The sequence below is a fragment of the Lepidochelys kempii genome, chromosome 9 (assembly GCF_965140265.1).
Source record: "Lepidochelys kempii isolate rLepKem1 chromosome 9, rLepKem1.hap2, whole genome shotgun sequence".
Lineage (NCBI taxonomy): Eukaryota > Metazoa > Chordata > Testudines > Cheloniidae > Lepidochelys > Lepidochelys kempii.
In genome coordinates this window covers 84,311,082-84,334,597 of record NC_133264.1, presented here as the reverse complement: position 1 = coordinate 84,334,597, position 23,516 = coordinate 84,311,082, and the positions used below count along the sequence as shown (strand labels likewise).

General features: G+C 44.8%; 1 protein-coding gene and 1 long non-coding RNA gene across 2 annotated transcripts; both read left to right on the top strand.

The window, feature by feature from the left end:
- The first annotated feature begins 8,085 nt into the window (after positions 1-8,085).
- On the top strand, positions 8,086-11,740 carry LOC140917014 (uncharacterized). Its single transcript, XR_012160697.1, has 3 exons — positions 8,086-8,165; positions 8,826-8,922; positions 11,666-11,740. It is a non-coding gene; the product is annotated as an uncharacterized lncRNA (long non-coding RNA).
- A 2,616-nt stretch (positions 11,741-14,356) lies between these two features.
- Positions 14,357-16,073, top strand: LOC140916953 (uncharacterized). Its single transcript, XM_073358849.1, has 2 exons — positions 14,357-15,081; positions 15,668-16,073. Exons 1-2 carry the CDS (start codon positions 14,520-14,522, stop codon positions 15,817-15,819), a joined length of 714 nt encoding a protein of 237 aa, XP_073214950.1. The 5' UTR covers positions 14,357-14,519; the 3' UTR covers positions 15,820-16,073.
- The last annotated feature ends 7,443 nt before the right edge of the window (positions 16,074-23,516 follow it).

Below are 23,516 nucleotides of genomic sequence, written 5' to 3'. Positions count from 1 at the left end.
AGATTTCTCTACAATTCCAAGTCTTATTATCTAGAAATATTTTAACATAAACCGTGTTTTCTCAATGTGATCATAGCGTTTTGTTAATATTTTTTTTAAACATACTAAAAGGGAGAGTAGTGCTTTGGCATGAATTCACAACAGGCTTTGATGAGTTCCAGAAAAGTGACTGTTATACAAATACAAAGAATGAAAAGGACTTGTTATCTTTAACAAGAGCTTGATCGGATGTAATAAAAGTTCCTTGTTAATTTACTGAATGTTAGCAGCTATGCTGTTAATGAATTTATAATGAACAACATTTGATCTTCTGTGAAAACTTTAGCAAAAAACAAAAAACCCCACACCCCCACACCAAATCACCCCTTCTGGAGAAAGTCCAGATAACTTCCTTTAGTGGGGACAAAAACTTTAAAGAAGTGTTGCTTTATGGGGACCCATTTTGGCAATTTATCAGAATACTTCTGTAGTTGCTGAAAGTAACAATATAACTCAGTGGGGGGGTTACTTAAAAACATTGGCTTGAGTTTTTTTCTTTGTTTTGAAGGGCAGCGTATTGTTTACAGCAATGCCTGCAAAATAAAGAATTGCAAAAATCAGCTACGTGAGCAGGGAAGTTGAGATGTATGGGAATGGCTCCAAAGTCCTTTGTGTAACACATGTTAAATGAAGTCATTATAAGACTTTGAAACAGGCCTACCCAGATAGACATAACTTGTTTTTTTTTAACTAATCATGTTATACTTAGAGCTCTGAGAAACAATCCATGTTTTTCACATAAACGAGGACTGACATTTACATGAGTGCTCCCACAAAGGCTGCCCAAGCACTGCATGGGATTTACAGAGAAATCTTCCTGTTGACTTGCTTTGATTTTACAATCCCTTTTACAGCCTTGTGTTGGTTTTTTGCTTAGTTTCTCAATTATTTTTATATTCCGTCAAATTCCAACCCCTGTTAAACACAGTCAGTGTTATTGGTATGAGTGCCAGTGGCACACAGACAGACAGGGTAGACAGACGGCCCATATAATACATCCTATGCTGGCTTTATAAGTCTATAAAAAACTCTAATAAAGAAGAAGGTCTCATTAGCTAGAGGCAGGGGGCTGATTGATTTGCAGGCCACACTCCTTTTATAGCTGCTTTCTGTGTGAAAGTCCACCTTACAGTGTGAGAATGGCCTGTCTGCTTTTGGTAGCATGTTTAGTTAAACTTCATTTACTTGTTATAATCAGTTTTGTTCATCTTGTTGTGGTGTCTTCTACCCCAACCTGACATCAAAACATGGTTTCTCCCTTGTTTCACCTAGCTCAAGTGAAACTTGTTCCATCTGAGGTCAGGAGTAGAGCTGGCTAAAATGTTCACAGCGGACTATTTACCTTTTTAGTAAGGTCAGGCACACTTCAATACCGAATAACTTATAACTGCAGTTAGTAGAAATTGTTTCAAACCATTCAGGATTATTAATGTTCGTATAATTTTCCACTGTCAAAAGCCATCATTTGAATGGTTAGAGGAGGTCGCTCTCTATATGCATGACATTCTAGTATATAGATCGTCTAAAGAAGAAAACAAGGGGAGCTTCCCTCCACAAAGGGAAATATAAAGCCAGGCCAAGCTACATCCAGGCCCAGATGAAGTCAGAGCCCTCTTACAAATTCAGCCACCTAATAACATTGCTGAAATGGGCAACAAACTAAGTGTCCTGAGATTAATGTTTTCAACTCTTCACCTGCAGACTGTGCAAGAACAGAGTAGAAGGGGAGATGTGACTGGCAGTATGGGGGGATTGATCAGGATTGTTAGGATCATCCACAAGGTGCTTTTCTATCGTTTCTAATCTAGAAAGGGTTTTATTATTTGCAAATTGTAATATTTGTATCAGGCTTATCCAAGAAAAATTGGAGGTAACAACGTTAACTCTTTCTTAATTATTTCTGCCCCTACCCCTCTGGAATTCTGTTAGGTCTTGGCCAGACCAAAATGATACAGGTTTTGTTGGAGTTAAAATAACCAATAGAATGAGCTGGCAATAGCGAAAATGACTCGTATACTTCAAAATCCTGAATCATTCAGACTAACCAGAGAGATTTCAGAAAGAATCAGCTTTGCAGTGTTCCTGCAAGTTTTGGAGATGGTGCTAATCAAGCTTTGTAGGCTCTAGTTGGAGCAGGGTATGGTCCTATATGTGTATGAAAATGGAGCTGTTAGATTGCACCAGGTGAAGCCCTTATTACTGTTTAAAATAGGGACACCAGTTTATTGTGGGTTACTATGACCAGGCAAATTGATCAGGTTAAGTTGAAAACTGCCTTGTAAGACATTCAGATAAGCATAAGCACCTTAGCTTATCCAAACTGAATGGGACATCTACATCTTTGATAAAATCATCTCATCACTCAGATTATATCCTTCCTATTCAAAACACTACAGAATAAAAGAGCCCTTTAGTCTAGAGAGGTTGCTGAGCTATATTCATTTTAATATAGAAATGGGTCTGACCCAAAATCGGAACATCTCCAAAGCTTTGCCAAAGTTCAAGCCCAGAGATGAATTTGCAGAAGATCAGGCCCCTCCATACTTTTTAAATAAAGAAAAGCTTAAAGGTTAGTAAACATTATGAGAGGTTAGGATCTCTCATGGGAGAGCCAGGTGTTCGGTATCTAAAAACTTCTCTGCTTAAAGAGATTTAAGAAGAAAAAATAAATAAATATAGCTTTAGCCAATTTCAGTAGTTATTTGCTAAATTGTATCAGCAGGCCAGGAAAGCTCTGATTGAACTATTAGTTAAATTATGGAGCTTCACGTTCTCTTCATGAATCCTTCCAGAGTGTCTAAGCTCTGTTGGGAAGGGTGCTTTGGATGTTTAGCTCAACCATTTTTACAGCAGGAAATATTCACCCTGTCCCCCTCACTCCCAAATTAAAATCTTCCTCTTCATTTAAAAAAACACTCCGGGAAATAATTAGGTCCCATGTGACACAATTAACCAGCAACTCATCCCAGTGGTTTAATACTAAGGCTTAAGCTCACAGGATGGGATCTTCAAAGCCATCTAGTGGAAATGACTGGTTGGTTACCATTAATTTTAATGGGGACTGGGTGTCCAAATCCCATGGGCAGTTTTGCAAATCTCTGAAAGATTCTTTTCTTTACCCAGCCAAGCCTGCAACAAAATGGCCACTTACCTATTGAAGTACAGTTCCCAGAACATCTCAAACCTAGGATCAGGAGGTCATAGTAGCTTCCCAGCTAAAAAGTCCCCATTTCCTATGTGAGTCCTTTATTTCAGAGAGCTTCTAATTGCCAGGCAATTATTGGACAATAATAAGATCAACCCCTTAAATCTTAGATTAGGGTGTAGTTAGAGGCTCCCATGGTTTGCAAACACTTGGGAAGTTGAACAAAAAGGGGAGAGAAGTTAACCATATGAATAAAAAGTAGTATCCTTAATTGCAGCAACGTGGACTGCACTGATCCTAAATGTCCGTTAATATTCATGTAATTAAGTTATGCTCTGTGCTGCCTCCTATATATCTTGTAGTTACACGGTTGCAGGTGTGGTTTTTAAAAAATGTATTATAAATCTGTATTTCCCCTCATCATACACCAGCCTGGAAAAGGGCATCTGTATTGGAAGCTGTTTTTCTGCTTTTAGTGACTTGACACTTTGGGTTTTTTATGTTGTGAGACAAGTTTTAATTTTCTTAACATAGGCCAGGCATGGTACATAAACCTCTTCCTCTCCCCTCTCCCCCAGGGAGGCTTTTATGTTGGATTCCTTTAGTGGCAAAGCTTTGGAATGTCTCCCCTTGATTGACTTGATTATGATCTTCCCAATATGTATCATGTTGATGAATTCCCATTAGAGATCCCCAAAGGAGTTTACGAGGTTTGATGTTCGATGAAACAGAGGAATTAAATTATCTCTGCAACTACCATTAACTGAAGAGTTGAATATTACTGCTGAGGATGTTTAGTGATTTTTGGGTGTCCAATCTGAGACACAGTAAAGGGCCTAAGTTTCGGAGGGTGGATGCTCATCAGCACTTTCTGCAACTCATGCTTCTTTAAGTTATCTCAATTTGGGTACCCAGAATCAGAAGCCACTGTGAAAAATTAGGCCAAAATAACCTTATGGAGCAACAATATTGTGTCAGCTTAATTGTGCCATGTGATGCATTGGTGCTGGGAAGTGAGAGGAATATGGAGGGGACCTACATAGCCCTAGAGTCCTGGAAGAAGAGAGAGACCCATGCTTGTTGGTGCACCACAGCTCCAAGAGGGCTCTCAGAGATGACCAAGCCAGTAGCTAGTGAGAGCATTCAGCATCATAGCCTTGCTAAGGTGAGGGCTACTCCTACACTGCTGTTCCAAAATTGGCACATGTTTTACTGCCCTGAGCTCTCTGTCTTACTAGCAGGATGGCTGGCAGCACTCATCTCCTCTCCCTTTCACCAGAAAGGGCAGGATTTTGCCTAGAACAGTAGTATTCAAATCCTGGTTCTTAAGCTTCTGTAACTGGTACTCTAAGATCCCCTGGTTCTCCCTTGCATAATGATAAGCCCCTCTGTGGTAGCCTTTGGAGCACTATTCCTACCCACCTGCCATTCAGCTGTAAGCACACTACCAAGCAATCGGGGTCAAGCCAGTCCAAACACTATTCTCCTGAATGTGTGGGCTAAAACTCTCACAAATGAATGGGAGTTTGCAGACAATGGCTGCTCCAGTCGAGATCTTTTTGGATAAAGTGGCACATTGTCTCAAAGTGCTGGAAAATGTTGCTAAAAGCTCATTGAGTGTGACTGACATAAGAGAAAAGACAAACTAGATTTTGTTTCATATCACCCTTTTTACAGTCAGTATGCAAGATATCTTGGCCACAAGGTAGTTGTGGTCTGACAAATTCCATTGTTGGCATTATGATGGAAAGAACATTATTTATGTTCATGAGTGACCCACTTTAGTGATCCCAAGACTAATGTTTAGTAAAACACCCAGGTTGAGATTTTCAAAGTGGACTAGTGATTTTCAGTGCCTCATTTTTTTCAGTGCCTCAACTAACTTGAGTCTCCTTGTCAGAGGGCATATTGTCAGAGGACTAGGGCTCAGCACATGCTGACAATCAGGTCTCTTTTGGTGATCTAGGTTGGGCACCCAAAAACTTCTTAGTGAGGCACTAGTCCTTTGTGAAAATTTTGGCTGCAGTTGGCATATTTAGCTATGATATCGGATACTGCACCTTTCAATGCACAAATAATAATAATAACACCTCTTATAGAGCACTTTTTATCTGTAGATCTCAAAGTACTTTGCAAAGGAGGCCAGGATAATTTCTCCATCTGTAAAATGGGGATAGTGAGGTACAGAGAATTGACTTGCCCAAGGCTCCCTGGTAGAGACCCAGTTTCTATTCTTGACTCTGGAGTGCTCTGGCCACTAGTCAATGCTGCCTCTTTCCTCTGTCTGCTTTGAATGGGGGTAGGGCTAAGAGGCATTTCAAGCTGGAAGATCTTGCTGAGTGAGACATACTCTTCTTTCCCTCTTGTGGTTAATATATTATTTGTTTTTTCTTTAATCCAAAGCAAGTGGAGCTGGTTGAAAAACAGGGGAGGGAGGGAATGAATTTTACAACATTTTTCATGCAAAATGTTTCCCCTATTTCTTTTGATTTAAAAAAATGTTTTGATGATTTTTTTTCAACCAGTTCTAAAAACCACCCAGCTAGTCTGGCAGGAACCAGGAGGAGAGGGTGTCAGGCAAGGGAAGCTGCAATGAGAACAGGCACCAACCTTATGGCTCCCATAGAGTGGGTTTGGTTTTGTTTGTTTGTTTTTAGTTAAGAGTTCTCATTTCTGTATTTCTGTCATAAAGTCCTTCCACTCCTCCTTGTCCTTTCTCCTTTTTTTTCTCTCTGCTTCCTTCTCTCGCTCCCAGCTTCCTGCTTTCACTCATCATCTGTATTAGAGTTGGCTGAAATTTTCCAGAGCTTGATTAAAAAATGTCATCAATTTCTTATTTCAACAAATAAAATGGATGAATTTTTAGTGACAATTCCCCCACTTCCCCCCCCCCGTTTTTGGACAAGCTCTAATAATTGTTGTGATTTATTGTTTGCATGGTGGTAGCGACTAGAGGCCCCAGTCAGGGATCAGGACCCTCAGAGGCCCATTTTTTAAATAAAAAAGAAAGACCATTCCTGACCTCAACAACTTCTAGCTTAACCATAAGTAGGGCCCTACCAAATTCAGGGTCCGTTTTGGTCAGTTTCACAGTCATAGGATTTTAAAAATAGTAAATTTCATGATTACAGCTACTGAAATCTGAAATTTGACACTGTTGTAATTGTAGGGGTTCTGACCCCAAAAGGAGCTGGGGGGGTAGGGTTGGTGGTCGTGAGGTTATTGATGGGGTGGGGGGTTGCAATACTGCTACCCTTACTTCTGTGCTGCTGCCTGCAGAGCTGGGCCCTCAGTCGGCAGCTGCCTCTCTCTGGCCACCCAACTCTGAAGGCAGCACAGAAGAAAGGGTGGCAATACCACAACCCCCATGCAACTCACTTTTGGCTTGGACCCCCAATTTGAGAAATGCTCATCTCCCTGTGAAATCTGGATAGTATAGAGTAAAAGCACACACAAGACCAGATTTCATGGGGGAGCCCAGATTTCACGGTCCGTGATGTGTTTTTCATGGCCCTGACTTTGGTAGGGCCCTAACCATAAGACAAGACCCAAGAAGGGGAGAGAAGCAAACAACAGGGAGGACAATGACGTGATTACATTTGGTAGAGTAAATTGGAAGTCACAGAGCACACAGTGTCAGATCTTCAGCTTACATTGACACCCACAATTCTGCCCCTGGGGAGGGAACGAGATAGAGAATGAACCATGTAACAGATGTTAGTCACTTCACTTAATGCACGCCTAGAAGGTGCTAAGATTCTACAAGACACAAGGGTGGTGTAAGAACCTATGTAGAGTAGCTGGTGTAAATTGTTGTTGCAATTGAGTTATGATAATTTACACAAGTTGAGGATGAGGCCCAAATTAGCTGTTGCAGTCCCTTAGTTAGAACAGACCCCTCTTTTCTATTCATTTAACACATCCCTCCTTTCTCCCACTCCATCCAGTTGTCCCCTTCACCAATAGCCTTTTCACAACTTCCCTATTGCTTCGGGTCTTGCCCTCATACCCACCAAGCTTTTCAGGCAGCAAACATGTCTTTCTCTGTGAAGTGCAGTGAGAATTTAGGGATGTTTAATAAGAACACATGCTTAATTCACAATATTCTAGGTTGCCTCTTTTTTGCTTTGCAAAAGCAGTTCTTATACAAAAGTGAAGTGCTTAACAAAATCTTGTTAATGTGTATGGTCTGTAACTAGCCATGCAAGGTTAATAATAGAGACACTTTGGCAATGGAAGGACCTTTGTCCAGGGGCAGAGGATCATTGATACTGAATTCAGAGGTCATAAATATTGGACACAGGTATGTTTTCTAATCCTTATCAGCACATAGTCCATGGTAACATAGAATTGCCATACCAGATCAAACCACAGGTCCATTAAGTCCAGTATTCTGTCACCATCATGGCCAATCTCAGATGTCTCAGAGGAAAGTACAAGAAACTCTACATTAGGTAGCTATGTGATGACCTGTCCCCAGAGAAGTTTCCCGCTACCCCGCCCCCTTTAACCCTAGCAAGGGTTATGGTTTTGTAATTAGGGTATTAACTTGGGACTTGAGGGAAAGGGTTCAATTCCCTGCTCCAGCAGAGACATTCTGTGTCTCTGGGCAAGCTGCTTAGCCTCAGTGATTCAATTCTCCAAACATAAAATGGAAATAATAGTACTTCATTGCATCTCAGGAGTGTTGTAGGTTTGGGGATTGTGACGGGGTATACCAGAGCCTCTGAGGACCCTTGCTGGAGGCCTTGTGGCCCTGCCACACCCTGCCCCAGAAAAGGGCAGTGGAGAGGGTCCTCCAAGCTGCCTAGACTGGCTGTGTGGCACACAGCCAATCAGGGGCCAGCAGCTTAGTATAAGAAGAGCTACAGGGTCGAAAGAAGTTCAGTTCCTTGCTGGAGTTGGAGCTGTGTGGGTGGCTGAGGGAACGGCAGAACCTTGGACCGGGCAGCACTGCCAGAAGCTGGGGAGTCCTGAGCAGGTTGTGGGACTCCATTAGGGCGAGGCCCTGATGTAAGGGGTGAAGACAGTGTGGGACCATGGGGAAGTGGCCCAGGGAATGAGAGCAGCAGTGTGACATAGATAATGGGACACAGTGGATGGCTGCTATCTACAGGTTCCCTGATCTGGGACCTGGAGTAGTGGGTAGGCCAGGGTCTCCCCATTAGCCACTGGAGGAAGTGTCCTGGACATTAAGGCACCCCAGGGGGGAACTGAACTGTAGTGGCCCAGCTGGAGAGCTGTGACCAGAAAGGCCCCCAACAGGCTAAGGACATTGTCTCCAGGGAGGGAGCCCTGGGGCACTGCCCTATCCTGGAGCAGGGACAAACAGAGAGAGTGTAGGCACACGCCCTTGGCCAAGGGGGTGCTCATGACAGGGGAGTTATATAAAGTACTGTGGTACAATACTGGGGGCTGTATAAGAGAGAGGCTTAACCTTAGATTTCTCCCTCTTAGTTATTTTTAAAAAAATGTTTACTATTCTAACTTTATATTCTTGTTCCTAAAAATGTTTAATCCTTTATTAATATTACTGAGCTCAGTGATCTCCTGTGGCAGTGAGTTCCCCAGGCTAATTGTACACTATCTGAGGAAAGAATTTCTTTTTATCAGATTTTAATTTGCAACCTTTCAATTTCAGTGGAGGTGGTGATGAAAGGAAATGTGGATTCTGTAAAGATTATGGAGCCTCATTCATCCCTGGTGTTACTCTACTGAAGGAAACAGTTACCAAGGAGGTAGCCCACATGTCTTCCTTTCTGAAGCCTGTTAGCATTTGCCTTGTAGCAGGATAAATCCGTGCTGGAGAGAATCAGGACTGTTTCTTTCCCATACCCAAATGTTAGTTTTCTTGACTCCAAGTCTAGAGGAAAAAGTCTAATACAGAATGCTGTCCTTTTCTGATAACAGATTAGTAATTGCAGATTTATGAAAAATACCTTCAATGAGAAGAGGTTAGCCACTGCTTTTGAAAGTCACAGGCCAGTGATATGTACAGAAGGAGAAAATGCTCCCTATTGGCCAGAATATGTTTTCAGATCCTTGAAGGTATTGTTTAGACCAAAGAATCTAAATCTGAGCATTCAGATAAATCCCAGGCTTTACGTATTGGGGGAAATTGAAATTTGCCTGTTTTTGTTTCAAACTGTACTGGGAGCGCTTGGCTAGAAGATGCTGAAAAGTAAGCTTGATGGGACCTCTAAGTTGGGTTTGGCCCAGTATAGCTCCTGGGTGTAGGATGGATGAATCTGTAACCTTTTGTGTGCTCCTTTCCAAAAGGCAGATGCTGTCACTGTCCAATATATATTGACACCTGTGAAAGATTTCTGGGAAAAACTTCCCAGGTGGGATCAGTGGCAAGGCTGTATGGAAGTTTTCATAGCACAGTGACTGTAGTAACAGTTCTGATAGGGGAGGGATGCGGGTGGCTGGGTGGAAGTGGTGGTAATGTGTACAAAGGGGGGCACTAGGATGTAGTAAGGGGCATGCAAATCAAAATGAGAGCTAACAACACAATATAAAGGGAACAAATTACAGGCATTTACTGAATAGGAAACTACTCAAGAACTTGTAAAGTCAATTTTTTTACCATTCCCCAAAGAGGGGAATGGTTACTTTTCTATCAGAGGTCTGGTCCTACATGGACCTCTCCATCCTTCCCTCCCTCTTATTCTGCCCCCTGCCCCATTCATTTTTCCTTTCTCTTCCTTTCCTCCTTTTCCCAACTTCCCCACCGGCATTTCTTGTCACCCCACCTTGGCTTCCATAATATGAACAAAAATCATTGACAATAAATTGCCACTTTAAGAACCTTACACTGATCTTGACCATTCAAATACACTCATGAGCTTGTGAAAAGCATGTGACTGTAGCCGCTGTGTTTTAGAGAGAGAGGCTGACTTCAAAGAATGCTGAGAATAATTAGTCATGAACTTCCAAGAAAAGGTAGTAGCTCTCAAATCGCACAGTTGCAACACAGTGGGTCCTGCAGTTATCCTCTCTTTTCATCTCCGATCCTCCAATAAGTCAATATGACTCTTTAAGGGTGACTGCTGCCTTTCAGATGGCAGAACAGCGCTGTCATTGTTCAACAGATTTTGACACTTTTTGGATATGTTGCAAAAACCTAATCAAACTTCTTTGTGAAAGAGAAAACAAGAAAGGAAAAACACGTGTATTAAGGCAAAAGCTGCAAAGGTTGGGAATAGAAAATGAGACAGGGAAACAAAGTCCTAGGAACAATAAACTCTAAATTGGCTTTGATTCAGCTATTTAGAATGGATTGAAAATTACTTTTGATTGCTTTAATGACTGGGTATGTCAGGAATGAGCTGTTACCTTCCCTAATTGAGCTAGTGCATTAAAAATGGAGCATAGCTGCCATGGCATGAGCATCAGGAGGAGCGAGCTACCCTGAGTATGTACCCATCTGAGGCACAAGACATGTAGGGGGGTGACTAGCTGCTCACACCACTATGTCTAAACTCTAGTTTTAGGACATTAGCTTGATCACAGCTAGTGCTGGTATGTCTCCTTGAGCAGAAACATACCTGTCCAGTGCAACATGTAGCTGTAGCCTGAGTCTCTTAGCTCAAGCACTAGAGGCTCTTGCCTGTTGTGCTGAAGATGCTGGGTTCAAACCCCACGAATGGTCCAAGTGAGATTGGCTTCACAAGCCCCTATTTCAGTGGTGGGTGGGCTGCACGCAGCCCGTCCGGGTAATCCGCTGGCGGGCTGTGAGACAGCTTGTTTACCTTGACCATCCACAGGCACGACTGCCCAGAGCTCCCAGTGGCTGCAGTTTGCCGTTCCTGGCCAATGGAGGCTGTGGGAAGTGGTGCAGGCCACACGGATGTGCTGGCCGCCACTTCCTGCAGCTTCCATTGGCCAGGAATGGTGAACCGTGGCCCCGGTAACTGTGGGCTGCCGTGCCTGTGGATGGTCAATTTAAACAAACTGTCTCATGGCCCACCAGCAGATTACCCTGACGGGCCGCAGGTTGCCCACCACTGCCCTATTTGTTTCCATTAAAAGTCCAGTCTTTGCAAGCATTGGGGGCCTAGCCAAATTCCATCTGGAGTAAATGATTGCAACATTAGGGTTGCTGATTGCCTGGCCAGAGAGGAAACCACTGTGCAGTTAGAGTGTTAGCCTGTGACTTGGGAGACCAGGTTTCAATTCCCTGCTCCATAACAGACTCCATGTGTGACCTTGGACAAGTCAGATAGTCTCTCTGTGCCTCAGTTTCCCATCTGTGAAACGAGGACAATAGCATTGCCCCAGAAGGGAAGGCAAATAGTACTTTACCTTGATGGAAACTGTGAACAGTTTTCCTGGTGAGTACTGAACTTGCTTGAACTGAGCTTTGAGTTTGATGCATTTGTGAGATTCAGCCCATGCTCACACAAGTTCTTTGGCTGAGGTGGTTAGAACAACTGGGGAGATAATGAATCTGCTTGTCTTCCCCATCCATCTACATAGCTTCCCTCACAAGAATGAAGGCTTCGGATTTACCATGCCAGAGTATGCTGGATGGGGGCCTTGCAAATACATCCACTGGCACTCCATGGCACCAAAGACACAGGTAGGTTGCAGTTAGGCTCTCGGCTGATTAGCATGTAGCCAGGATTAGCTGGAGCAGGCACCACCATTACGGTTAGTTGAAAACTTTTAATTCAAACTGGGTTTTTTTGTGTGTTGGGGGAGGGGGTGTGTGGAAAATGTCTGCTTTCCATGGAAAACTTCAAAAAAATTTTTGTCAAATACCTGAAAAAATTGAAGTCTGAAATAATTTAATGCAGATTTGTTGTTGCTGTACCTAATGGGAGGTGTAGTTGGGTTGTCTCATGGTGATCTCAGTCCCTAGAAAAATCATGGAGCAGGTCCTCAAGGAATCAATTCTGAACCTCTTAGAGGAGAAGAAAGTGATCAGGAACAGTCAGCATGGATTCACCAAGGGCAAGTCATGCCTGACTAATCTAATTGCCTTCTATTATGAGAACTGGCTCTGTGGATGAGGGGAAAGCAGTGGACGTGTTATTCCTTGACTTTAGCAAAGCTTTTGACATGGTCTCCCGTAGTATTCTTGCCAGCAAGTTAAAGAAGTATGGGCTGGATGAATGGACTATAAGGTGGATAGAAAGCTGGCTAGATTGTTGGGCTCAACGGGTAGCGATCAATGGCTCCATGTCTAGTTAGCAACTGGTATCAAGTGGAGTGCCCCAAGGGTTGGTCCCGGGGCCGGTTTTGTTCAATATCTTCATTAATGATCTGGAGGATGGTGTGGACTGCACCCTCAGCAAGTTTGCAGATGACCCTAAACTGGGAGGAGAGGTAGATGCACTGGAGGGTAGGGATAGGATACAGAGGGCCCTAGACAAATTAGAGGATTGGGCCAAAAGAAATCTCATGAGGTTCAACAAGGACAAGTGCAGAGTCCTGCACTTAGGACTGAAGAGCCCCATGCACCGCTACAGACTAGGGGCCGAATGGCTCGGCAGCAGTCCTGCAGAAAAGGACCTAGGGGTGACAGTGGACGAGAAGCTGGATATGAGTCAACAGTGTGGCCTTCTTGGCAACAAGGCCAATGGCATTTTGGGATGTATACGTGGGGACATTGCCAGCAGATCGAGGGATGTGATCGTTCCCCTCTATTTGACATTGGTAAGGCCTCATCTGGAGTACTGTGTCCAGTTTTGGGCCCCACACTACAAGAAGGATGTGGAAAAATTGGAAAATGTCCAGCAGAGGGCAACAAAAATGATTAGGGGACTGGAAGACATGACTTACGAGGAGAGGCTGAGGGAACTGGGATTGTTTAGTCTGCGGAAGAGAAGAATGAGGGGGGATTTGATAGCTGCTTTCAACTACCTGAAAGGGGGTTCCAAAGAGGATGGCTCTAGACTGTTCTCAATGGTAGCAGATGACAGAACGAGGTGTAATGGTCTCAAGTTGCAGTGGAGGAGGTTTAGGTTGGATATTAGGAAAAACTTTTTCACTAGGGGGATGGTGAAGCACTGGAATGTGTTTCCTAGTGTTAGGATATAGATATTCAGGCCTGTCTGTAAAGGCCTATACTCTAAGAATTTAGGTGTATTCTTATCACTTGGCTAGTTAGAGGTATAAAAGAATCAAAATCACTGTCTTCCAGTGTAAGGTCCTTCTCTTACTGTGACAGTCTGAGGCCCTGTTCTTAGGCTAAGGCCTTTGGCAAGACAGCAGAGGCAGCCATAAGCTGGGAAGCAACTGGTCACCTCCTCACATTCCAAACTAGTCACATTGAAATAAGGTGTTATTGGGCTGTTAGGAATACAGTCTTGTCCTAATAGTGCCTATCACCTCCAGAGAAAGGGAAGTGCCTAGAAGATGTAAAAGGAAACTTAGTTTAATAGCATCCTGTCTGGCAAGAACTCACTTATCAATAACTGGGATGTGAAATCCTCACTTCTGTATTGTTTTGTCATTATAGTTCCCACTTTGCTATTGTTTGTCTGTATAATCTCTGTCTGGTTCTGTGATTATTCCTGTCTGCTGTATAATTAATTTTGCTGGGTGTAAACTAAGGTGGTGGGATATAATTGGTTACATAATCATGTTACAATATGTTAGGATTGGTTAGTTAAATTTCAGGAAAATGATTGGTTAAGGTATAGCTAAGCAGAACTCAAGTTTTACTATATAGTCTGCAGTCAATCAGGAAGTGGGTGGGTGGGAAATGGGAACAGGGAATGGGGGTGGGGAAATTGGAGTCGTTTGGCTAAGGGCAGGAATGGGAAGAGGGACACAGGTGTAAGGCTCTGTGGTATCAGAGCTGGGAAGGGGGACACTAAGGAAGGAAACTGGAATCATGCTTGCTGGAAGTTCACCCCCAATAAACATTGAATTATTTGCACCTTTGGACTTTGGGTATTGTTGCGCTCTGGTCATGTGAGAAGGACCAGGGAAGTAAGTGGGTGAAGGAATAAGCCCCCTAACACCTAGCCCTGGTCTACACTAGGACTTTAGGTCGAATTTAGCAACGTTAAATCGATTTAAACCTGCACCCGTCCACACAGTGAAGCCCTTTATTTCGACTTAAAGGGCTCTTAAAATCGATTTCCTTACTCCACCCCTGACAAGTGGATTAGCGCTTAAATCGACGTTCCCAGCTCGAATTTGGGGTACTGTGGACACAATTCGATGGTATTGGCCTCCGGGAGCTATCCCAGAGTGCTCCATTCTGACCGCTCTGGACAGCACTCTCAACTCAGATGCACTGGCCAGGTAGACAGGAAAAGAACCGCGAACTTTTGAATCTCATTTCCTGTTTGGCCAGCGTGGCAAGCTGCAGGTGACCATGCAGAGCTCATCAGCACAGGTGACCATGATGGAGTCCCAGAATCGCAAAAGAGCTTCAGCATGGACCGAACGGGAGGTACGGGATCTGATCGCTGTTTGGGGAGAGGAATCCGTGCTATCAGAACTCCGTTCCAGTTTTCGAAATGCCAAAACCTTTGTGAAAATCTCCCAGGGCATGAAGGACAGAGGCCATAACAGGGACCCGAAGCAGTGCCGCGTGAAACTGAAGGAGCTGAGGCAAGCCTACCAGAAAACCAGAGAGGCGAACAGCCGCTCTGGGTCAGAGCCCCAAACATGCCGCTTCTATGATGAGCTGCATGCCATTTTAGGGGGTTCAGCCACCACTACCCCAGCCGTGTTGTTTGACTCCTTCAATGGAGATGGAGGCAATACAGAAGCAGGTTTTGGGGACGAAGAAGATGATAGCTCACAGCAAGCAAGCAGAGAAACCGGTTTTCCCGACAGCCAGGAACTGTTTCTCACCCTAGACCTGGAGCCAGTACCCCCCGAACCCACCCAAGGCTGCCTCCTGGACCCAGCAGGCGGAGAAGGGACCTCTGGTGAGTGTACCTTTTAAAATGCTATACATGGTTTAAAAGCAAGCATGTGAAAGGATTACTTTTCCCTGGCATTTGCGGTTCTCCTAGATGTAGTCCTAAAGCCTTTGCAAAAGGTTTCTGGGGAGGGCAGCCTTATTTCGTCCTTCATGGTAGGACACTTTATCACTCCAGGCCAGTAACACATACTCGGGAATCACTGTAGAACAAAGCATTGCAGTGTATGTTTGCTGCCATTCAACCAAAATCTGTTCTTTCTCTCTCTGTGTTATCCTCAGGAGAGTGAGATATAATTCATGGTCACCTGGTTGAAATAGGGTGCTTTTCTTCAGGGACACTCAGTATAGCCCATTCCTGCTGGGCTGTTTGCCTGTGGCTGAACAGAAATGTTCCCCGCTGTTAGCCACAGGGAGGGGGGAAGGTTGAGGGGGTAGTCACGCGGTGGGAGGAGGCAAAATGCGACCTTGTAACGAAAGCACATGTGCTATGTATGTAATGTTAACAGCAAGGTTTACCCTGAAAGAGTGTAGCGACTGTTTTATCAAATGTGTCTTTTTAAATACCGCTGTCCCTTTTTTTTCTCCACCAGCTGTATGTGTTTCAATGATCACAGGATCTTCTCCTTCCCAGAGGCTAGTGAAGCTTAGAAAGAAAAAAAACGCACTCGCGATGAAATGTTCTCTGAGCTCATGCTGTCCTCCCACACTGACAGAGCACAGACGAATGCGTGGAGGCAAATAATGTCAGAGTGCAGGAAAGCACAAAATGACCGGGAGGAGAGGTGGCGGGCTGAAGACAGGGCTGAAGCTCAAATGTGGCGGCAGCGTGATGAGAGGAGACAGGATTCAATGCTGAGACTGCTGCAGGACCAAACCAGAATGCTCCAGTGTATGGTTGAGCTGCAGCAAAGGCAGCTGGAGCACAGACTGCCACTGCTGCCCCTCTGTAACCAACCGCCCTCCTCCCCAAGTTCCATAGCCTCCACACCCAGACGCCCAAGAACGCGGTGGGGGGGCCTCCGGCCAACCAGCCACTCCACAACAGAGGATTGCCCAAAAAAAAGAAGGCTGTCATTCAATAAATTTTAAAGTTGTAAACTTTTAAAGTGCTGTGCTTAAAGTGCTGTGTGGCATTTTCCTTCCCTCCTCCACCACCCCTCCTGGGATACCTTGGTAGTCATCTCCCTATTTGTGTGATGAATGAATAACGAATGCATGACTGTGAAGCAGCAATGACTTTATTGCCTCTGCAAGCGGTGATTAAAGGGAGGAGGGGAGGGTGGTTAGCTTACAGGGAAGTAGAGTGAACCAAGGGGCGGGGGGTTTCATCAAGGAGAAACAAACAGAACTTTCACACTGTAGCCTGGCCAGTCATGAAACTGGTTTTCAAAGCTTCTCTGATGCGTACCGCGCCCTCCTGAGCTCTTCTAACTGCCCTGGTGTCTGGCTGCGCGTAACCAGCAGCCAGGCGATTTGCCTCAACCTCCCACCCCGCCATAAACGTCTCCCCCTTACTCTCACAGATATTGTGGAGCACACAGCAAGCAGTAATAACAGTGGGAATATTGGTTTCGCTGAGGTCTAAGCGAGTCAGTAAACTGCGCCAGCGCGCCTTTAAACGTCCAAATGCACATTCTACCACCATTCTGCACTTGCTCAGCCTGTAGTTGAACAGCTCCTGACCACTGTCCAGGCTGCCTGTGTACGGCTTCATGAGCCATGGCATTAAGGGGTAGGCTGGGTCCCCAAGGATACATATAGGCATTTCAACATCCCCAACAGTTATTTTCTGGTCTGGGAAGAAAGTCCCTTCCTGCAGCTTTTGAAACAGACCAGAGTTCCTGAAGATGCGAGCGTCATGCACCTTTCCCGGCCATCCCACGTTGATGTTGGTGAAACGTCCCTTGTGATCCACCAGAGCTTGCAGCACTATCGAAAAGTACCCCTTGCAGTTTATGTACTCACCGGCTTGGTGCTTTGGTGCCAAGATAGGGATATGGGTTCCGTCTATAGCCCCACCACAGTTAGGGAATCCCATTGCAGCAAAGCCATCCACTATGACCTGCACATTTCCCAGGGTCACTACCCTTGATATCAGCAGATCTTTGATTGCGTGAGCTACTTGCATCACAGCAGCCCCCACAGTAGATTTGCCCACTCCAAATTGATTCCCAACTGACCGGTAGCTGTCTGGCATTGCAAGCTTCCACAGGGCTATCGCCACTCGCTTCTCAACTGTGAGGGCTGCTCTCATCCTGGTATTCATGCGCTTCAGGGCAGGGGAAAGCAAGTCACAAAGTTCCATGAAAGTGCCCTTACGCATGCGAAAGTTTCGCAGCCACTGGGAATCGTCCCAGACCTGCAACACTATGCGGTCCCACCAGTCTGTGCTTGTTTCCTGAGCCCAGAATCGGCGTTCCACAGCATGAACCTGCCCCATTAGCACCATGATGCATGCATTGGCAGGGCCCATGCTTTCAGAGAAATCTGTGTCCATGTCCTGATCACTCACGGGACCGCGCTGACGTCGCCTCCTCGCCCGGTATCGCGTTGCCATGTTCTGGTGCTGCATATACTGCTGGATAATGCGTGTGGTGGTTGATGTGCTCCTAATTGCCAAAATGAGCTCAGCGGCCTCCATGCTTGCCTTGGTATGGCGTCCGCACAGAAAAAAGGCGCGGAACGATTGTCTGCCGTTGCTCTGACGGAGGGAGGGGTGACTGACGACACGGCTTACAGGGTTGGCTTCAGGGAGCTAAAATCAACAAAGGGTGTGCCTGTACATCAAGGAGTATTTCAGGCAGGACTGCACGGAGGGTTCCAATAAGAAATGGTGCACCAAAGTTATCGTTGTTATTGGAACAAGGAGGTTAGCCTGGCCTCTGATTGATACATGGCTAGATTAACCTCGCTGCGCCTTCTCTGTGACTGACTGCAGTGTGATCTAGACAGGGGAGGAGGAAAATGAGTCCAAAACAAATCTGGTCTATTTCTTGTTCTGACCCACTCCATCTATCCTTTACATCTTTGGCTGGCAGCAGACAAAAAAGGCGCGAAATGATTGTCTGCCCTTGCTTTCACGGGGGGAGGGAGGGTGGGAACGGGGTCCTGACGATATGTACCCAGAACCACCCGCGACAATGTTTTAGCCCCATCAGGCATTGGGATATCAACCCAGAATTCCAATGGGCAGCGGAGACTGCGGGAACTGTGGGATAGCTACCCACAGTGCAACGCTCCGGAAGTCGACGCTTGCCTCGGTACTGTGGAAGCGCTCCGCCGAGTTAATGCACTTAGAGCATTTTCTGTGGGGACACACACACTCGAATATATAAAACCGATTTCAAAAAAACCGACTTCTATAAATTCGACCTAATTTCGTAGTGTAGACATACCCCTAGGGAGGTAGTGGAATCTCCTTCCTTTGAAGTTTTTAAGGTCAGGCTTGACAAAGCCCTGGCTGGGATGATTTAGTTGGGGATTGGCCCTGCTTTGAGCAGGGGGTTGGACTAGCTGACCTCCTGAGGTCCCTTCCAACCCTGATATTCTATGATCTGGCTAGACTAGAGTATGCTAACTGTGAGGAAAGGCAGAGGCAAACCAAGACACAAGGGATAATTTTAAATTTCTAGAACTTTATAAGGGAAAACCCCAAAATTGTACTGAGAGCATAAATAATATAGAACATTACCAAAGCATTACTAATTAAATAATAATCTATAGGTTACCAACTCATTAACCTTTTGTGAGTTGTACACAATGTGCCATAATACCAGATACATTGCTTTTAACAAGAACAAAAGAAATTATTTCACAATATACTGTCTGACTTCAGAAAAGAATCAATTCTTCCTCTCCTTGGCTGTAAGTCCAGCTCCGCTCTTGCTATCCTGTTTCTTGCTTCTCTTTGGCTTGAAGTGCTTCTTAGATTTGATGTTCCTGTGGCTATACCTCTTTTCACTGAGTTTATCCACACATGGAGTTTCTTCACCTGATAGGGCCTCACTTGTGCATTAGGCACCTTTGAATTGTAGTCCAAGAGATGTTCAGACAAATTACCTGAACAGAGAGAGATTAGGTCCTGTGTGGGTGGGCTTCTTGTTTACCGTTTTCAGGATCTGTTTTCATCTAGCAGCTTTTTGATCATTTCCTTTCAGGTTTTTCCCCTTGATTCTCTCTCTGGTAAGTCTGTAGATTTCACCCCCACCCCACCCCTAAGGGTGCCTGCTTACATACTGAGGTCTATTTTTCTCCCCCTCCCTCTTCTCCTGACTTGAAACCTTTCTTTCCTTCTCACTGCTCAGGCCCCTACTTTTATTCTGCAGATCTTCTTTTATTTTATCACCTCACCTCCTACCCAGGCTCCAGATCATTCCCTAGCTCAGCATCTTGATTCTTTTCCTTCTCTAACCGCCCTATCAGGGGGATTCTGAGCCACCTCCCCAGCTCCTGCTGCCCTCTCATGGGCCATCTCTCTCCCCACGACAGCAAGTGCTGGTACCAGGATGTGGGTTACTACACTCACTTATGTCCTCATTCTCCTCTCTGGGACAGGCACCAGGTGGACTACATCTCTAATGATGCACCACAGCCATTGACTCATGATGCATCACCTCCCCTCCTCAAGAGTGAGGGGAAGTGCTACATTGTGAGAGATGTAGTCTGACTAGGAACCCTGGTTTATAGAGGAGAACCTAAAGTACTCTCTGTTCAGACATTTCCAAATTGAAATATTTCTGTACTTTGCCAAAAAGTTGAAAGCTTCCATGGAAAACTTATACAAAAATGTTTTTCATTTTCATAAATTTTCCGTCTCCCTCCCTCCCTTCTGACTATTTATTTCTAATCTGGATTAATCTTGGTATGTATACATGACCATCACTGATCTGACTTCCAGTGTGCATGACATCTTGCTCATTGTCCATAAAGGAATGCATCAGCACAATCTGTACATTTTCTAAAGACCTGACTACTTTGACAAATACTAGAAACAAACAACAAATGCCCCCAGAGTATGAAGGCTTTAAACTTTTGGTTCTTACAAACCACTTCTCACTGGTGCTAACCTCCTTTTCATTGCAAGATAATTAACCTTCACTTCTGTTGTGCACCCTTGCTTTCAGTGTGGGACTCTGCATAGCTCCACTTGTGGTCAATTATCTGGCAGAAGAGGCCCACAACAGTGGGGACTATTGCTTAATTGTTATTGCGGGATTCTTATGCAATGTGCTGTTGCTGGGGCTCATTTACAATTGTAACACATCCAGAGCGCCCTGCATCAGGAGTCCTGTGTACTGGACAAAAGTTAGAAAGTAGCAGCGCTGTCCCTGGCCAAAAGCTCATTAAGATACATGTCTCCTTCTAGTGAACATCACACAGATGACATAGACAACTCACTCCAAACGAGCAGCACTCTTTTGTTCTGCCCCGTTGAGGCTTTCAGATAAAGAGAATTTGAGTGGGCTCAAAGGGCCAGCTGTGATATGAAGGGAACAGGTTTAAAACAGCTCTCACAGGCTACAGATCCTTAATGATGGGATCTTTCATTGGTCTTAGAATATTTGAGGAAACTCAGCCAGCTAAAATTTTTGTTGATTACTTCAACAGAGGCCCTTTGTTCTTATTATCATGCAGAATAATTAAGCCAATGCAAGCAAGTCCCCTTAGCTGTATACATAATTAAAATGTTAGACTGTGATTAAGTAGACTGTATTGGCACAGAGAGCAACCTATTCACTTCATCAGAGTACCATCACTGCCTTAACTTGGTTTCAACCTCAGCCTTATTTTTTGTTTTGGAAAAGAAACTTTATAGACAACAGAATGGTCAGTTGTATCAGTTGGCCTAAAATGAGGAGTGATTGTAGATTAGTGACCAATGGCAGCTCCTGTTAACTCTGTAGGGGCTTTTTCTTGGTAATTTTTAAAGGTTTGCATCTCAGAACAATAAAAGGAAAGAACCAAACCCCAATGGTATGAAAACAGACACTCTAAGAAGGGGATGTGAAAAATATTGTTGTCTTCCTTTCTTTAATAGTGTGGGGGAGGCAGAGCTGTAAACACATCTTAAGTGGTTACAATACAGGGTAAAGACCAAGGTATGGTCTTTCCATTTCGTCTTGTTGAGAAGGTTCACTTTTTCAGCAGCTGCCTCTAATTTCCTCATTCACTTTATGATCTTGGGAGTTCATATGCAAAAGTCAAATCCCAAAATAGAAAAGTTGTATGGCCATGTGTTACTTGGAGCTTTGTCAGAAACACACTCTTTGATCAATCAAATCTCTTAAATGCAGTCACAACTTTCTTTCTTTGTTGTGTTACTAGTCTGAGATCAGGAGGAACATATTGTCAATCAGAACTCCTAGTCTTGAGGGATCCTAACCCTAACCATCCCTTTTTAAGGAGGCATTCTCTCCCTGTTCTGGGAATGGTGAGAATGACAGTATGGCACGGAGTCTTTCCCATTTAAGATCAAGAATTCTTAGTTAGACTCTTACTTCATTTTCCAGATGTTCTAGTCACAGAACCTTGTTCACCAGGAGCAGCACGCACAGGGTAATAAGTACAGGAAGCATCAATAGATCTGGGGACTGGAAGAGGGTCTACAGGAAGGAACCTGGGTTACCCTGATATCATGTCTCTTCAAATATTAGGGCCTTTTTTGAGATATCCAACAAAGCTGCCACTTTGGCTAGATCAGCTCTAGGAAAAGGGGTGTCTCTCTATAGTTCACACTAGCATTTCAACATGTTAATACATGGAAAGTTGCAGTTTTAACGTGTTAGCTGTTTAAGGGTAAGCTCTACAGGAGAGATTGGGATTTACCTTGACCAGTTTACATGCATTAAAACTGCAAGAGCTTTGATTGCATTTTCTGAGTCATGATTACCTATACAAACTAGACATCAACTCATTCAAGTCAGGCCACTGAATTGCCATGAGATCTAGAACTCATCAGACTGGCCCAGTTTGGATTCAAAGTGGTGTCCTACTCTGTGGCTACATCTACACTGGGCTAGCCCCCTAGTTAGATGCAACCTACACTGACCAAAGGAGTCTCCTGTCAGTACAGGAAAACCAGCTCCCCAGTGATATTCGTTAAGTCGGTAGAAGCCCTGGTCCATTGACATAGTTGCATCTACGTGGAGAGTTTTGTCAGCATACCGATGTTGGTCAGGGCGTGTGTTGTGTTTTTTTTTCTTAACACCTCTGGCCAATGTGGTATGCCGATACAAGTGTAGACTGAGGCCGTGTCCACGCTACACATTTGTTTCATGTTGTGTTGGCACACAGCTGCTGCAGTTAGTGCATTGCTTGTGCATGTGCATGCTTGGCTCCTTGTGTCAGCAGCGCACGTACTCACCAGGAGTGCTTGTACTGCTGCAGAGTGTAGTGTACCGGGGTAGGTATCCCACTGTGCCACTCACCACCATTCGGTGCACTGTCTTTTGGGAAGTTTTGGCTGTGCATGATGGGGCTACAACAAGTTGCACAGGGGTGACTGGGATCATGGCATCAACTTACCAGTTTACAGCAGTCTCCATCCCATAATGTTATCTGTAGCCCATAATTTTCATGCCTTCCCATCCCCACCCCCAAATCCCATGAAACTGCATGGCCCTCCTTGCTATCCGCCATCTCACAGAAGCATGCAGCCTGCACAGCTCTGCACTAACGATCCTGGAGTATTTTCAGAGTTGTAAGAACCAAATGAGTGGAGAACATGATGATTTCTTGGAGGGCAGATGGCTGTAAAAGTAAGAATCAACTCAAGGTTGTTGGTGGTATTCACAGAGCAGTTGCAGATGGTGGATGGGCCCAGAAGTTTCTGGGCCCCAGAAACAAGCACTGACTGGTGGGATCACATCATAATGCAGGTTTGGGATGACGAGCAGCAGCTGCAGATTAGGCTGAGCTCACCCCAACCCTCTGTCACAGGGACAACAAAATAAGAGTGGCACTGACAGTGGAGAAGCAAGTAGCAATCTCACTTGGGAAATTTGCAACATCAGATTGATTCCCTACTGTCCAGTAGCAGTTTGGAGTCAGGAAATCCATCATGAGGGCTGTTGTGATGCAAGTGTGCAGGGCCATTAATCTCCTCATGCTATGCAGGACTGCGACTCTTGGCAATAAGCAGGACATAGCAGATGGATTTGCAGCAATGAGGTTCTCAAACGGCAGTGGAGCAGTAGACGGCACACACATCCCCATTTTAGCACTAGAACACCTGCAATAGAAAGGGCTACTTTTCTATGGTCATTCAAGCACTGGTGGCTGACCAAGGCTGTGTCACTAACATCAGTGTGGGCTCTTCAGAGAAGGTGCATGACACTTGCATCTTTAAGAGCACTGGACTGTTCAGAACGTTACAGCCAGGGACTTTCCCAAATGGCAGATTACCCCTGGAGACCCAGCCTACCTCTTGGTCCCCTGGCT